Genomic DNA, 18333 nt, shown 5'->3' with positions numbered 1-18333 from the left:
GCGCCCCTGTGGTCCCGCGGTTTACAGTTACAGAGCCTGAGGAGCTTGCGAAGGACATGGCACGTAAGCAGCAGCGCCAGGTTTTAAATGTAGGCAGTTTGGCTCCAGAGCTCATGCTTCCACCCCATGCTACTGCTTCTGGTGATAACACACTTCTACCTTCGTCTGATTCAGATGAAAATAATGAGGATCCATGACCTCTCCCCAAGGTCACCAGTTGGTCAGTAGCTACATGAAAGAAGTTAATGGTCTGCAAAAGTCATTATTTGCTCCATGAAGTTTATGTTTTAAAGCAAGCAGTGCCACTGGCTGATCTTATGACCTAGGTCAAGTCCCCTGGGTTTAAGTGTAGGGGGCTTCTGCATCCCGGCACATTAAGCTAAATTCCCTGCAGGAAGCAATCTTTCGCTCATTTAATAAACATTACCACATGCTATATATGTACCAGGCCCTGTGCTAGATAGACATTGGGAGAGAATGTTGACCAAGTCGCCGCCCTGAACTTAAGTAGCTCCAGGTAGGTCTAAGCACAGAAGGCACCTAAAGAGACAAAAGCGTGGCACTGTGACAGGTCCTAAGACGGCACCGAAGGGGGAACTCCACCGAAGGGGGAACTCCACAGAGGGCCAAAGGACAGAGGAGTTAATGCATCTGGCAAAGGGGCCAGCAAATACCAGCACAGAGGCAAATTCTCCTCCTGGTGCTTGCCAATGACTCGAGGAAACAGGACTCACCGAGGAAGTAGAGCGAACAAGATCATGGACCTGAAATAGCATGGCGTCATTTGAGGGCTTATGGCAGGCAAGACAGTGGTCCCCAAAGACAGCCATGCCTACTCAGAACCTGTGAATACACTGCTTTCCGTGGACAAGGGGACTTTGTGAGTAGGGTTAAGGACCCTGAGCTAGGGTGGACTAGCCTGGATTATCTTGGTGGGCCCAATCCATTCACACTCCTTGAAGGCAGAAGAGACAGAGGGTGGATCAGAGAGATGAGGTGTGAGAATTCAACCCTCCAGCTCTGAAGATGGAGGAAGGGAACCACAACCTAAGGAATACAGGAGGCTTCTAGAAATTGGAAAAGGCAAGGAAACAGATCCTCCCTGAGAGTCTCTGGAAAGGAACGTAGCCCTGCCAACACCTTGATTTTAGCCCACTGAGACACATAAAACCGTCAGACAATAAATATCTGTTTTAAACCACTAATTTTATGGCAGTTTGTTATGGCATTATACATAGAAAATGAATACAGAGCCTATAAATAGTTCAGGATTGCTGATGAAGAAGGAATCTATGGCACAAGTTGAGAGTAGAAGGCCATTTGAAAGGTCCTTGACACTAACTTCTCCCGTGACCTTGGGCAAGTCAAATCACATGCCTGTCCATTCACCACCCAATCACTCATTCACTCAATTTGTTCATTCAACAAACATTTTTAGCTTCACAGAGATTATGTTCCATCTGGATCTTGAAGGACAAGTAAAAGCTTGCCATGGACAAAGGTGCATCTAGGTTTCAGGAGGTGGCATGACGTGGTATAAGAATATCTTAGCTTTGTCACTTACTACTTGGTTTTCTGACCTGGGCAAGTTACTTTAAACTCTCTAAGCCTCACTTTTCCTACTTGTAAAGAGGAGAAAATAACAATTACCTTCCAGAATTGTTATGTGGATCAAATGAGGCCATACTTGGGAAGGTACTTAGTAAGTATAGGTTTTCTTGTTAATCAATCATAAATGAAAATAAGACATCTCTGAAATCAGATCAATAAGACTTTTTCAAGAATATTCACATACACAGGATTGCAAAGTGGAGCACACCTGCTCACCAGGTGGAGGGTGCAAGGCCTAACTCTACTGCCTCATCAGCCATCTACCCGGCATCTTGTGCCCACGGGTGTCCTTTAAAATAAAGGAATCTAGCCCTGACCAGTGTGGCTCACTTGTTTGGGTGTCATCACTCAAAGCAAAATGTTGCCAGTTCGATTCCCAGTCAGGACACATGCCTGGGTTATAGGTTTGGTCCTCGGTCGGGTAGCATATGAGAGGCAACTGATCGATATTTCTCTTTCTTTCTCTTTCTCTCTCCCCTCTCTCTAAAAATAAATAAATAAAAATCTCTTTAAAAAAATTGTTAAGCCCTAGCTGGTGTGGTTCAGTGGATTGAGCACCAGCCTATGAACCAAAGGGTCGCTAGTTTGATTCCCAGTCAGGGCACATGCCTGGTTTGCAGGCCAGGTCCCCAGTTGGGGGTGTGTGGGAGGCAACTGATTGATGTTTCTCTCCCTCTCTCTCTCCCTTCCCCTTTCTCAAAGAATAAATAAATAAAATCTTTAAGAAAATAAAAAATTGTTAAAAAATAATAAAATAAAATAAAGGTATCCATTCACAGAGACCCCGTTAAGTGCCAGGTCCAAAGGCTTTCGCCCAGCTGGCCCTCAACTTCCCAGACCACGTGAGAACAGGGAGGCCAGTCATTTCCCTCGCCTCTTAAAACACTCTCCTCCTTGGCCCTCATGTCCCAATACAGAAGTCCTGGCTCTCTTCTTCTCTCTCTAATGATACTCCCTCTGCCTTTTTACCGGCACCTCTTCCACCTCCCACTTCCCCGCCATGAATCTTCCAAGTTCCACCCCTTAGCCCTTTAATCTTTTCTTTTACCCAGAGAATTCATCCATTTAGGTGATTTTAAGCAAATGACTTCCAAATATGTATTTTGAATTTAAATCTCTCATGTGAGCTTCAGTCCCACATCTCCAACTAACAGCTGGACATTTCTACCTGGAGAGTTCCAGTCAGAGCAAAATGCTAGGGGCATGTCTAAAGTGGGAATACTAGGAGAAAACTTGCATTTGAGGTACACAAGAAAGGCCACTAAATTCTGTTTGAAAGAGGTGAGTTTGAGCAGATGGCAGAACCCATTGAGATGGTCCAATAATATAAAGGCACATATGGCGAGGGTCCGGGGCACAACGGCAGTCTGCTGCTAACCAAGAAAGAGCACTGTCCCAAGAGACCTGGGTGCTCATCATACCTCTGGTGCTAACTCACTATGTGGCCCTGGGTAAGTCACTTCATCTCTCTGGGGCAAAGGGAACACTCTCTGTTTCCTCCTTTATAAATGTAGGTAGCTACATGGAGTTAAATGTTATGAAACTGACATTCACAAAGTGCAGAAACAGCAAAAATGATAAGATCTAAATAGTAAATGGACAAAGAACATAAACAATTCATAAAAAGAAAGGACAAAGTGCCAATAAACACATAAAAAACAATTCATTCTCTGCAGCAAGTGAAAACAACCTATTTTAATCTATTACTTAGTAAGATTTTAAGAAAATGGTAGGAATATAAATTGGAACAGCATTTCTAAAATCTAAGATTCAAAATCGAATCAGGGCGGGAGATACATATCCAAGAGCTATCTGAATTAAGGCCGAAGTTAAGCTTCAGAGTGGACAGGCTCTCTGCTGAAATACTTTAAAGCGGCAGCAAGACTGAGGTCAGAGTTTTAGGGAAAAGCTCCCCATTAGGAAACAGAGAGCAGGGACTGAAGAAACAGGGAAAGACAAGAAACAGGAACATTAAAAGCTACAAAGAGTCATGGAGAAAAGAGTCACCTGATTTGAGCTCATCATTTTCATTCATTCGATGAATAATACATCCGGAGCTCCGCCTATATGCCACACTAATGCTCGAAATGCCACACTAACATGTGTCACACGGTCCTGCTGGCCTAGCGTTACTGTTTAGTAAATAAAAAATACAGAAGTAAATAATTAAATAAGTAATTACAAACTTAGGTAAGGGCTATGAAAGAAATAAACATTAAAAAAAACGAACTGGCAACAAGTTCAGTGTCATTTATGTTGACAGCAAAAAGATTAATCAATGGTCTCAAATTCATGGTTCTAGAAGATGAGAAATAAGACAAAACTATTGGACTTGGATGGAATGAAATCACTTATATCCTGGGAGAGAATAATAGTGATTGTGGGAGGAGCCAGCATGGAAAGCATTCAATGAAGGAATGGGAGGTACAGAAATGGGAGTTGTGATTATTAATCATTTTTAAAGGAATCTGGCTATAAGGGGAAGAAAAACAAAGTGTCTGTAAGAGATAGCAAAGACAATTAAAGGGCAAGATTTGCGTCTGTCTGAAGGCAGAAAGAACCAGCGAAGAGGGTAAGAGTGGCAGCAAAAGAGAGAGGCATCTTGGCCTCCTCATCTTCACAGCCAATCCTTACTAAGTTCAGTGCATTCTGCCTGATAAGGTCTTTCTACAAATCTGTCGTCAACAGGTTAGAAGCTCTCCTATTTTAAAATGACAACTTTCTTCAACCCCACATTCCCTTTCTGATATTACTATCTCTCTTAGTAATTATTTTCACAGCTTCATTTCCTTAGCATCTTCTCATTCCTCAATCTTCTGCCCCCAACCCTGCCCCTGACCTTACCAAAATCATTTAGGATCTTAACTTGTAAAATCTAATGTGTAATTTTTAGACTTAACATATTTGACTCTTTGAGAACGAATGCCACTGACCTAGAAATATTCCTTCCCGTTTGAAGACAGCGTTCCCTCCTGTTTCCCTTGTCACACCTCCTCATCTCCTCCGACAAGTCTCCTAAATATCGGTGTTCTTTGGGATTTTGGGTTTAGCTTTATGCTTTTCTTTGTTTAAAAAACTTTTTAAAATCCTCACCCAAGGATATATCTATTGACTTGAGGGAAACAGAGACACATTGATGTGGGAGAGAAACAGACTGGTTGCCTCCTGTATGTGCCCTAACCAGGGACAGAACCCGCAACCTAGTTATGTACCCTGACTAGAGATCGAACACGCAACTTTTGGTGCTCCAACCAACCGAGTTACCCAGCCTGGGCTATGCTTTTCTTAAATACTCTTCCTGGGCAAGCTCGCCTATTTCCATTGCCTCAATTTCTAACTGTATGTTGACGGTGACTCCCAAGTATACACTTAGTGTCTCTCCTTAGCTTTAGCCTTGCACATCCAATATTCTCTAGGACATTTCCTCTCGGGTATCCCATGGTATGTCAAACACAGTAAGTCTAAAACTGAATTTATTGATTTCCCCACCTCCAGACCTGCTGTTCCCGATCTTAATGAGTGGTACTCCCATACACCTGCTTGGCCATAACAGAAATCTAGGCTTCAGCCTTCACTCCTTCATCTTCATTCCCAACATCCAATCTCTCTCTAGGTTCTTCGGGATTTTATTCCATTTATGTCTCTTGATTCCAACTATACTTCTCCATCCCCATGACTACTATCCCATCCAGGCTACCTGGATTTCTCAACCAGATGTTCTAGTAGCTTCCCCACTGGGCTTTCTGCTTCTAGGTTTGCTTTTCTCCAATACTTTCCCCACATGGCAGCCAGATGATGTTTTTCTAAAATGCTAATGTGAATGTCACTCTTCCATTCAAAATCCTCCAATAATAATTACTGACTACCTTTAGGGTCTCAGGGTTTATCATGGACTAAAACTATCTTTTCACTGTAGTAAAACTAGATTCTAGATTAAAAAAAAAACAAACCTCATTCCCTCTTTCAAAAACATAAGCAGAGCCCTGGCCGGTGGGGCTCAGTGGACCGAGGGCAGGCCTGCAAACCAAAGGGTTGCTGGTTTGATAAACAGTCAGGGCACATGCCTGGGTTGCTGGCCAGGTCCTGGGGGACGTGCAAGAGGTAACCACACATTGATGTTTCCCTCCCTCTCTCTATAAATAAATAAATAAATAATATAAACAGAGGCTAAAGGGTTAGGCTCAGGGAGGGGTGGGGCTAAACTAAGGGCTGATGTAAATAGCCACACTGCTGAAGTACTTACTGTTCGGTCAGTGGTGAAGAGGGACAGCTAATCCTGGGACTCTCACACTGACCTGGGATCCTTGAGAAGTGTGCTGAAGTGTTCCAGGTCAGAGGTGACCCTTCACTATTGGTAGAAAAAAAACAAAGAAAAGAAGCTAATCCCCTCTAGAGGGAAGCTTCTCCAATTTAGTCCCACTCAATTCCCATAGATTAAAAGAAAATAATGTCTCACAATTAAAAATCAACAAACACACGGGAAGGCGAGCACCATTAGAGTCAGCAGAAACAGGAGACAGATTTAAACCTCCAAGGACTACACATGAGAACTGTCAGACGAGAAATACAGAAGAACTATACATTAAATGTTTAAAGAAATAAAAGGCATGATCATAAGAATGTACAAATAACATTTAGAAGAGGCAGATTTAGGGAGAAATGAAGCATAGAAATAAAAAATAATTTTTAAGATAAAGAACTCAATGTATGGGTTAAAGAGCAAATTAGAGTCAGCTAAAAAGAGAATTGGTGACTTGGAAGATTTGTATCTGAAGAAACTGCCCAGAACACTACAAGAGACAAGAAGATAAAAATATATATATAACCAACAAGCTAAGGGATATAAAAAATAAAAGGTTGAACATACCTCTAATGAAAGGGAGGTACTTTTGAAGGGATAATGGCTATAAATTTCTACAAATGAGCATAAGCCTGCACATCCAAGAAGTATAATAAATCCTGGCTAAATAAAAAGAAATACATACTATGGGAGCTGTTCTACAAGACCCCCCCCAATGACCCTCAACTCTTAGTATTTATAACGTGTGTAGTTGCCCCCCAAATCGTACCAGGGGTGGTCTGTGTGCCCAGTAGAGTATGAAAGAGGCAATGGTATGTCACTTCTGACGTTAGGTTATAAAAGACACTGTAGCTTCCATCTTGGTTGTTTTCTCTGGGACCACCTGTTCGGGAGAACATCAGCTGCCATGTCATGAGCTGCCCTAAGGAGAGGCCCACGTGTTGAAGAACTAAGGCCTCCTACCAGCCATCCTGGGAGTGAGCCATCCTGAGCAGATCCTTAAGCCCCGTTCGAACTTTCAGATGACCACAGCCACAGCCAACAGCTTGACTGAACCTCTAAGAGACTACGAGCCAAAACCACCAGATAAACAGCTCTCAAATTCCTGACTTTCAGAAAAACTATGTGACATAAAAATACTTAAGCTACTCAATTTTTAAAAAAGATTTTGTTTATTTATTTTTAGAGAGACAGAGAGGGAGGGAGAAAAAGAGGGAAACATCTATCGGTTGACTCTCACACGCCCCCAACTGGGGACCCATCCTGCAACCCCGGCATGTGGCCTGACCAGGAATCGAACCAGCGACCTTTCAGTTCTCAGGCTGGTGCTCACTCTACTGAGCTATGTCAGCCAGGGCGCAAGCTGCTAAATTTGGGGGTAATTTTTATACAGGGATAGATAACTAATACACATGCTAAGACCAAAAAGTTTTGAATGGCTTACAAAGAACCTTCTCTATCTGGTACAGACTGCCTCCCCAGCTTGACGTCAAACACATCAAACTTCTTTTCGTTTCTGCAATGCGTTCTGTTCTCTCCCACCTCAAGCCCTGTGTACAGCTCACATAATGTATCCCCTGCCCGACACATTCTTCAACACCTTCTCCTCTACTCCCAACGCACATACTCCTTAGGCTAACTTCTCCGGATCACCAGAGCGTTCATCACGTTGTCCGGCAAAGTCTGGTTAAATTACCTGTCCTTCCATTATACTGCAGGCTTCAGAGAGGTGTGCAAAATGTCTGCCTCCATTATTATGCCAGCGCAGTTCCTAGCACAAAGAAGGCCCTCAGTAAATATTTCTCTCTTATAGCCCACAGGACAGGGACAGGCAGGAGGCTAAAGGTGGAAGAATGTAAACATGCTCAGGCAATGATCCCAATGAATCTTGGGCTTAGCAATTGTCTTAAGTACAAAGAAATCAAGAAACCCTTATACTCCATGCAACCTCAGGTTTAGGGAAGCTTGAGGCAGGGTCAAGACTCAAAAGTGAGACGGTTTCCAGCTCCTCCCAAGTCAAGCCACCTTGTGGTTTCATTATGATCCTTGAATTAAAATCGCTGATCAGACACACCCATTCTTAAAAGCATACTCAAAGAACAAACAGAAATAATTTAAAAAAAATTATCATGGTCTGTATTTGTAGAATAATTCTAGCCTATTATGTTGGTATTTAAGATCTGATCATACATAGTAACTGAGGTGTGTGCCTAAATGCGAACAGATACATATATGTAAATATATACATGTCATAAAATACTAATCACCAGTACCCTCTACTGGTGGAAATACCTTATCGGTTCATGCGAATGGTCTTACTGCCCTCTAGTGGCCTCAACCTATAAAGAGAAAATCCACCAGCAGATGGGAGCAGTTCCTTGGCTATGATGATAGGGTTTTATGTCCTTTAAGCATCTAATTTTCTCAGATTCTGGTTTATATTAGAGGGGTGCAACTCTCAAGACTCTAGGGGGGTCTCTGGGGGATTTCACACAGCTCCTGCCAGCTGTTAGCACCAGTATGAAGCTGATCTCTCCTCTGCTTCTCATGAACAAGAGGTCAAGGGGAGGCAGGGAAGGCAGTGGCTGCACTAGTGTGAGGGCAGGAACAGCAGCTGCGCATGACTACCCTGGACTCCCTAGGGAGTTGGGAGCAGCTTGAAGAACACATGTTGGCCCTCCCTTGCATATTATTCACAGTTGTGTACTGTTCTAAAATGGCAATTCAATGTAGTCCCTGAGTTACCTTTTAAATATCTCCAGTGCTTAACAAATGATGTAGCAGCAAGGGATGCTATCATTTTGTTTTTATTTGCCACACTTTGCAAGTTATTTCTACTCAAGACAGAAGAGCCAAGCCTCTTTCAAGATTTAACTGAAATGTCCCCTCTTCTATGGACCCTTTTCTGAATTTCCCCCGGTGAAAGTGACTGCTCCGTTCTTTACGCCAGCATACACCTTGTATAGGTCACCGTGGTACTCAGGACATTCTTTCTACGTTTTTATTCGTAATCTGTAATCTCTTAACGTTCACATTTGTCTACATGTTTATTTTTCCACCAAGCCCTAAGTTCCTTGAGACCACAAACCATGTCTTACTTTTGCACACCCAGGATCAAGCACACTCAAAACGTTACTATCCAAAGACCACTACCAGTCACCAGTTCATGAGGTTAGCATACAGACTGAAGTATTTAGAGACTTTCAGAGCAATCTGACAATAATTCTACACCTGTTGAAGAAAATTTTTAAAAATGGGGCTTGTATTTTGTATATTTTAATTTTATTTTTCTGGTAATTTAAAAAAAAATATATGACGAGGTCTGTCTGGAGAAAGTCCAGCCATTGTTAGTATAATGAGAACATTTTGAGCGACATCGATGTAACCTGGCAGCCAAGGAGAGTGGACTGGAATGCACATGTGTGAACAATGAAGACTCCACTGTACTAGTCAGTGGGGGCGGCAGACACCACTGAGAGAGCATGTGTACTGTGTGGCTGTTGCATTCAAAATGACTGAACAGGTAGAGCAGCGAATCTGCATCAAATTTTGCATTAAGCTTGAACATTCCTCTGTGCAAACTATTCAGATGATTCAGAAGGCCGCAGCTATGGCAACTGGTGATTGGCAGCTGCACCATGACAACATGCCCACTCATGCACCTTGTCTCGTGCAGAGTTTTTTGGTGAAACAACAAATCTCCCAGGTGACTCATCCCCGCTACAGCCCAGATTTGGTACCCTGTGACTTCTGGCTTTTCCCCAAAACAAAATCACTTTTGGAAAGGAAGAGATTTCAGACTGTTGATGAGATTCAGGAAAATACGACAGGGCAGCTGATGGCGATTGGGAGAACTGTGTGAGGTTCCAAGGTGCCTACTTCGAAGAGGACTGAGGTATCATTGTCCTGTGTACAATGTTTCTTGTATCATGGATCTTCTTCAATGTCTGTTTTTCATATTACACAGCTGGGTACCTTCTGTACAGACCTGTATAATGAAAATCTGGTGTGCTACCAATCGAAACTTTTTAAAACAATGGTCTCTTACCATGTATAGTTTGAAAAGCACGTAACTTAATTGTTGAGGGAGGGAGGAAAGGCAGAAGGAAGGAGACAAAATATGAGCACTTTGCATAACATTCAGAAAGAACATACCTATCCTTGTTGATTTTAAAACTTCCCTGGAGGGTATTTTCTTCTTTAATTCTCGTAAGGTTACAACTAGATTCTCTTTGGTTTGATCAGGAAGCTCCAACACAGTTTTCCATCTTTTTATGTCTTCTATAACCACAACTCTCTGGGAAAAAGAACAGTCATTTGGAAAATGGAACATTTTCATTAGAAAGACATCTGCCTTCACCTGCGCTAATGGGGCTCCTACTGACATCTGAATTATTGATCATGACCTGAACTACACCACAGTGTGTGTGATTGCCCCAAATGATGGGTAATTGCTTAAAAGCGGGTCCTGCTTACTGCAAATCAGGAAAAGAGTTGCATCTATTAGGAAAACTGCAAGTTTTAATCTTACCATGTCAGACACCACTGGGCACTTTGCAGTGAGAAGCAATAAGGATAAGAAAAACGATGCTGAGGTGAATCAACCCTATAGCTCACTTAAGTGTTTTAATTCATAGACAAGGACAGGGAGCAGAAAAGTCTTAAAGACATATTTATTTCAACAATAAAAGCACACTTCAACAGTTCCCGCTTCCTAGATGATATGATGCAAACTGTCTCGTTTGAAGAATTTTTTAAAACTTCAAACACAGAGAGGCAGACTAATTCACTATTTATAATAAAAAAGTGAACATTTTGCTATTTTTCATACATAAAACATTACAAAGTTTAAATTTCCTTACACCCTTCACCAAACTCATTCCCTCCCTCCATTTCCTAGAAGAAACTACTATACTTCCATTAAGTGTAAAATTTTAACAATTAAGGAATATGAGAGAAGGGATAGGAAAGTTCTTTGTTCTGTGTTGCAATTTTTCTAGTTTCTATAGTAAACAGACACAAAATAATAAAGTTGTTTTTATAATCTAAAAATTCTTACCTCGATAGTTATTACCCTGGGGAGGGACCCAGTTAGAGAATGGGAGGGGGGCTCTGGGGTTCTGGCAATGTTCCGCTTCTTGATGTGGGTACTGGTGACACAGGTGTGTTCACTTTGTGAAAATCTGTCAAGTGTACACTCATGGTTTGTCCACTTTTCTACATGCATGTGATAGTTCAATAAAAAGCAACAACAAAAAAGTCCAATGGCCTCCCCTGGCTGGGGTCTGCTCTCTGCATGGCAGGAGTGCTGGGAGGAGGAGACGTCAGACTCTTCCGCTTCCCCATCTTTGCTCCTCCTCCTCCCCCATCTGCTTCCTTGCTTTGATCTCTGACTCTTCCAGGTTCAAAGATTGGACAAGCAGGAGAGGTAGAGACAGGAAAAGCCTTACTTTCTGCTGTGATACTATGCTGATCAGGTTTTAGCACACTGGGCTATTTTCAATAGGAATAAGGTATAAATATCATCATATCACTCTGCAACTTGCTATTTCACTCAATATATTTTCTTCACTTATTCACATTAATAATATAAAGCCAGATGAACCACTTTAATAGTATTTTATATACGAATGTCTTAGAGCTTTAAAATCTATTCTAATGAATACTCAGGGTTATAGATAATGTGAATTTAAACTATATATACACAGATATATAAATGTAAATATATAAATATATGTCTCTATGCACAGTAGTAAGTGTGGGGTTCTACTTCATTATAGTGAACCCTTCTTTCATCCGAAACCCTGGGAAGACTACAAGCTTTATGTTGTTTCATTGGACTGATGGAATTTCTCTAGTTCATTTTTCTCGAACACGTTAGCCCTGTTTTGGCTCTCAGCTTCAAATGGGGGTTATTAGCCTGAGGACTTACGCGCAATCCTCACACTGGCCCTAAAACCCCAGCCCCTTAAGCATTACATCTGGTTTCAATAGAGCTATTCAACTTCAGGTCCTACTTGCAGTTCTGGGTTTACATTTCCTCTTTTTTCCTTGTACCTGAGGATTTCTCGTTCTTGCTTTTGAGTTCAGCTCTGTATTAAGAGACTTTTTATTCAGCACTTCCACGTGGTCAAAATGAGGTTCAGGGTTCTACTCAGTTCATCCTAGCATAGGGAACTATAGAAGCCCAAGCTCTTTAGCATGGCATAAAAGGCCTTACATGACTTGGCTCCTAACATCCTTTTAGGCCTGATCATTTGCTCCAGATACACCAAAGGATTTCAAGCTGCCTAAAAGAATCACAGTATTTCACTCTCTGCCTCGGATGTTCTTTCTTTGCCTATTTAGTTTTTAAGATTCTCTTTAAGCATCACCTCCTCTATGAAGCCATTCTTGCCTCTCTCCAACCACATCCAACCGTACTCCTTTTTGGGTCCCTTTGTATTCTGTACAGACTTCTATTACTGTATCTCTGCTCTCTGCATTTACTTATCTACACGGCTGTCTGCCCCACTGGACTATGCGTGACTTGAGGGCTGGAACAATTCCTTTGTCTCTCTATCCCCAGTGCATAGTACGTGTAATTGAACAAAGCCATTTTTACCCTCAAGGACTAAGTACAGTGTAGCTTTCAGATCTGAAATTCTAGGGCAGAAATAGAAAAATATAGCAGTCAGTTTCAGAGCTGAAGAATTCCATACATACTAAAGAACGTTTCCTTATTTCTGTCCAAATATGGGCCCCAAACAGATATTTCAAGTTTGTATCAGAATTACAGAGAGGAACAAGGGACGTGAACATGAAATATCGATGGGGCAGCTACAATGAGTAGTGGAATGGTTACTGCCAGAAAGAAGAGGTGCTCTTCAGAACACATCCGGTCTTATAGTTATGGCTGGCTGAAATATCAAGTTTGACAAAACCAATTAGGGACAATGATTCTCTCATAAGCAATAACATGGGCACCATTCCACTGGAGGGGGCAGGAGACGTATATGGGCTAGTCAATCCTACAAAGGAAGGAAAGGTTTGTAGAGCATTCTTAAGGGCTGGATCTAAACGAATTAGTGTATTCTAGAACCTTTTAATAAAATAAAATCTCCGATTGCAACCAATAGAAGAAATCACTTTCCCTTAAGGGAGTAAGAAGAGATTAACCAAATTAACCTTTACCATTCAAATATGAGCTTTACCGTTCACTACATGAGCTCTACTGAGTATCACTTTCGTTGAATGTGATCAGGCTATGGCAAAATTACTTGTACTATACTGATAACAGAAGTACAATGGTCCTAATATTCTAAGAATTTTACACTTCCTCCACATGGCATTCAGAAACTCCACTTTTTAAAAATAGTTTATTGTGTAAGGAGCAGACTGTTGAATCAGATCATGTAGTTCAAATCCCAGCTCTGCCATTGATAGCTGCACAACATTGAGCAAACTACTTACTCTCTCTGTGCCTTAGATTCTTCAACTGTAAAATGCAAATGATGATAGCATCTATTTCACAGAGCTGCTATTAGAATTTAAAGAGTTAATGTATGGAAAGCACTGAGCACAATGCCTGGCCCACTGGAGTGGGCTCAGTAAATGGTAGTAGTAGTCAGTACTGTTACCATCATCACCATGAGTCTCAGTTCTAGTTTTCCTGCACAAGCCTCTCTTTTCTGCACATGAAAAAAAGGAAACTTAGTTTTTACTACATTCCAGGCACAATGCTTAGCCCTTTCAACATGCATTTATTTATTTAGTCCTTATAACAACACTGCAGGTTAGATGTTATTTCTGATGTCACTGATGAGGAAATAGAGGCTTGAACATTCAGCACATTTCTTGGCATCAAAATGTGATGCTGGTGTGTGGGAATAAGTTATCTGGCAGACAGTAGAGCTAACTAACTCTCTAGAACTCACATTTAAGTCAACTTGGTTGTAATTTATCATTGTGTACACATGAGAGCAAGCAGACATGTGTGCATAAAGGAAAGAGAACAGCAAGTACCACTTATTGAATGGTTATCTGCCACTACTTCCCTCTATCTAGCCAAATCTTCCCATCCCCTTTAGGGTGCTCTGACCACTAAAACAGGCGCTGAGCTCTCTTCTCTCTTAACGTTTATTGCCCAAAAAACAAACGTGTAATGGATCACATATGATTTCATATCATTACTTAATAATTTCTTATGCTATGATCCTCTAATAGGAAGTCCCACGAGGGCTCATACTTTGATCTTGAATTTCTCTTATGTTCCCTAGAGTACCTGGCATAATGCTGGACATAAAATTATTTCACGATAATATTTATAGAGCCCTGATTGGTGTGGCTCAGTTGGATGGGTATTGCTCTACAAGGTGAAAGGACCCCAGTTTGATTCCAGGTCAGAGCACATGCCTGGGTACACATGCTTGGGCCTGAGGCCTGGATGCATGCTTCTCTCTCACAGATGCTTCTTGCCCTCTCTTTCTCCCTCCCTTCCCCCTCTCTAAAAATAAATAAGTAAAATCTTTAAAAAATAATAGTAATATTTATGGAATAGTTTAATATCTAGATCCTGCAAGGGCACCTCCAAATAAAGATGATTCTTATTTACTCAGTAAATTTTTACTTACAAATCTAGTAGGCACTGTGTTAGGTACTGGAGCAGAATTAGAACAAAGTAAGACACTGTGGTCCCAGTCTTTAGGAGTTCATAGTAGACTGGGGAACTACAGGTAATCAATAAACATAATATAGTGAGGTAAGTGCTATTAACAGGTAGTTGAGCCAAGTGCTAAGAGTGTATTGAAGAGGGAAGGATGAATGCCCCCAAAGGACCTGGAAAGCCTTGCAATAGCCACTTAACAAATATTTACTGACTACTTATATGTGTGTCAAGCACTGCGATAGGTCCAAGAACACAGAGGTAAGTAAAATAACCAAGGTCCCTGTACTCATGAAATTTATAATCTAGAATTCACAGGGAAGGTTGCATTTGAGTGGGTTGACAAATGAGTAGGAATCCACTCTGTGAAAAGAAAGAGAAAGGCTTTCTGGGAAAAGGGACCAGCAATATTCAAAGCACTGGAGGCATGAAAGAGAACAGCTTATACAGAAAACAGCAAGAAATGGGGTGTGGCTGGGAAGTATCCCTGTGAATAGGAAGCTAGAAGGGATGAGATGACAGGCTCACCGGGTCAGAGCAGAAAAGGTAACACACGCCATGCCAAGGCTTTTGGAGTTTTGGTTCATTTGGTCATTCAGAAAAATGTGTTGCAGGGGACACAAAATAAGTAACTTGTCCAACATCACACCAGCAGTAATGGCAGAGCTGGGATTTTAACATAGACAGTTTGGCTCCAGAGTCTGTGTTTTTAATAACTATACCATATCATTTCCAAGACAAGGGCGTAAAGTCATTCTGAGCAAAAGGAAAGCACATGCAAAGGTACAGAGGTATGAAAGAGCACATATTTGGTAAACTGTGAGTGGCTGAGACTGGATGAAATGTACATATGAAGAGCCAGCAGGGGATGAGGCAGGCAGGTGCCAGGTCATGGAGGGCCTTGGGTGTCACGTAAAAAAATGTCTTTATTGATAGGTAAGGAGGAACCACTGAAGGATTAGGCAGGGAGATGACTTGAGTAGATTTTCATTTTTTTAAGACTTAATTCTCTGGCTAATGTGTGGAGGGGAGAACGACAGGGAATGCAAAATTAACAGACCATGGCACTGCTCCACGTAAGAACTAGTAACAGTTTTGAATTTATGGTGGGAGATGTAAGGACAGGAAAGATTTTTAGGAAGCACAGTTGAAAAACTGCATACAAGAGAAAAAAGAGTTAAGGATGGTTTCTGTTTCTAGTCCTAGTTACTTGGTATATGGATACAAAGTAAATACAGGAGAATAAAGAACAAGCTTGAAAGAAAAGCTATTGTATTTAACAGAAATGTCATTCCATACGCCTAGCTTATTCTGATTCCATAATCTGCACATGACTTATTCCCATCATCATACAGTGTTTCTCAACTGGGACACAAAGGAGAGACACAGAGGGGAGAAGGGACAGGCAGAAGTAAAGTAGAATACGGGTGTTTACATGTGAGTATACATACAGTTTAATTATTACCCTCCTCTTTTTCTTCCAGACAGTCTGATACCACGATCCCACCCACCACCACCCCTCACTGAGAATCACTGCTGTATACAATTATCCGTGAATATTCTGAAAAAACAGACAGTTGACAACTTGAATGTGTTCCATGAAATCACAGAACTGCGAGACAAGGAGCGATTTTAAAGATGATCTAGAGTTCAGTAGGTCTCAAGCAACCAACCAAGGGCTGCTTGGAAAGTTGAGGTATTTTTGGTTAGCACCACGGGAGGTGTCTGAGGGCCAGGGATGTTAAACTTCCTATAACTCACGGGACAGTTCCAACCGATTAAGACTTATTTTACCCCAAATGATAACAGTACTCCATTAAAAAACAGTGACATTGTTTGACCCTACATTTTATGAATGAGGACAAGCTGAGATCCCACAGGAGGAAATGACCCAGCTGCACAGCAAGGACCAGAACCCAGGGCTGTTGTTTACACGCCCTTTCGTACCTGGACCTGGTAAGCCTGTGGCATATCTAGGAGAAGAGTCCATCTGAGTATGTAAGTCAAGTGTGCAGGATGCCACCTTGCTGCCACAATTCTCTGCACATTTTGTCTAGCCTCAAATTCCATTCTCACCCTCAGAAATCTAGGCTGGAGGTCCAAGTAGGTAGTCATCAGCATGGGAAGTCTTAACATGAATAAGGTCACCCTGGCTAAATACATAAAACGTACAGCAAAGCTCTTGGGAGCACAAACGTTAGAAATCTAGTGGAGGAAGAGAAACCTATAGAGGAAAGTCAGATATGGAGGAGGAGAGGTTCAAGAAGACAAAGAGAACTAACCATAAGCAGGGTTTGGTTTTGGTTTTTTTTGTTTTAGTAAAATAACAATTGCTTTACCATTAATTGGGCGTCAATGTTGACGGACTCATTCTTGGTTGTCTGTCCTGTCTCTATTCCTTGATTCTTTCTTGCTAAAACACTCCGGCTGCAAAGAGTCCATTAAAACAGTCTCTTTCCCACTCTCTGCTGTAGCTATGGAGGTCATGTGATACAGTTCTAGCCAAAAAGACGGGACAGTACACAATCATCACCCAGCCTCACTGAGTGTATACAGGGTACACAGAGTCACTCAGTACTTTAACATTCCTAATGGACAAAATTTTGCACAAGAAGAATAACACAGGGGGCAAAACCTACTAAAAAGCCAAAGTAATGAGAAGAGTGTAAGAGAAACGCGGGACTTGATCAATAGAAGTCAGTACAGGGCATGGGGAAACAAATTAGGAGTGGTCAGGAACACTCGGGGAGGAAGCGTAGCAAAAATACTTCACAGGTCTTCCACAGAACTTCTCCACACCACCTTGCCATCACGTTTTCTTTAGTCCCAGATCCCCTCTCACCTTCAGAGATTCAATCGTGGCCTGCTTGTAAATCTTTCTTCCAGGATCTTTCTTCTGAGGACTACCCTGGGGTCTAGGCGTCCGAATGACGAATTTATCCATTTCTAGGGGACTCCAACCACCTTCACGTGCCTGCGGTGTGTTCTGCTCAAGAAAGAGGGCAGATTCTAAAACGTCATCCAAACTGCTGGGACGTGTGCTCCCTAAAGTGACACCATTGGGTCCTATACACTCTGGAAGCATTCCTGAACCGTGAGGACTATAGCTTGGAATTTACCTTGAAAGAGGATGATGTCTCTTTGAAAAAGTAGCATCTTCCTAAGAACTGAAACTTGTACAATGATGGGTTTCAGCTAGGGAGGGCCCAGCTTTCGGAAGTGCATACTGTGGCTGGGACTGCAAACTGGCCCAGGCCAATACTGATCCTAGTGACAAGCCTCTTCCAACTTAGGTTGGGTTGTGTTAGGGTTAAAGTTCCACTGGGTCCAATGAATCTCTCTTAACAACCACCCCAGCATAGCTGCAATCCCAAGGGTTCCCCTGGTAAGCAGCAATCAGCAACCGCTTCCAGATCTCAACAGGGTCCTCACAACAAACAACCATCTCCACGAACTGCTTGGTGATCAGAGGACCCTACCCGCGACTACAGTCTTCCGGATCCCCAAGCAAAAGTAAAAACCATCTTCCTCTTCCCTCAGCACTCACGAGCCCAGAAAGGGGAACTAGCAACAAACCCACCAGGAAAAGCAGCCCTGGCAGCAGCTAGGCCCCCTCCAGAGAACACCTCCTGAGGCCTCCAAGCCTGTTGGAACTAAACGGGTGCCTCCTTCCAGAGTGGTAGTTGGCCGAAGAGGACCCCTCCGCTCGCAGAGAGCGCAGCAAACCACAGTCCCCAGAATGCACCGCGAAGGGAGGGGGATGAGGCCGCGCCCGGGG

At 42.2% G+C, this 18333-nt stretch overlaps 1 protein-coding gene across 3 annotated transcripts in view; it reads right to left on the bottom strand.

Annotated features, from left to right (window-relative positions):
• Positions 1-18333, bottom strand: part of TCEANC2 (transcription elongation factor A N-terminal and central domain containing 2) — a 30279-nt gene that overhangs the window by 11682 nt on the left and 264 nt on the right. The window contains exons 1-3 of one of the 3 annotated variants that reach the window (XM_024571030.3): positions 18136-18324; positions 17398-17541; positions 10067-10208 (exon numbers count right to left, since the gene is read on the bottom strand). In XM_024571030.3, coding sequence (XP_024426798.2) covers positions 10067-10208; positions 17398-17499 — 244 coding nt within the window. In that variant the 5' untranslated portion in view covers positions 17500-17541; positions 18136-18324. Of the gene's footprint in view, positions 1-10066; positions 10209-17397; positions 17542-17674; positions 18106-18135; positions 18325-18333 lie in introns of those variants that run through there. The other 2 variants (XM_053920052.2, XM_024571029.3) reach the window with 2 other exon arrangements.

This window comes from Desmodus rotundus, chromosome 3 (assembly GCF_022682495.2).
Source record: "Desmodus rotundus isolate HL8 chromosome 3, HLdesRot8A.1, whole genome shotgun sequence".
Taxonomy (NCBI): Eukaryota; Metazoa; Chordata; class Mammalia; order Chiroptera; family Phyllostomidae; genus Desmodus; species Desmodus rotundus.
This window is presented reverse-complemented; position numbering and strand designations above follow the sequence as displayed.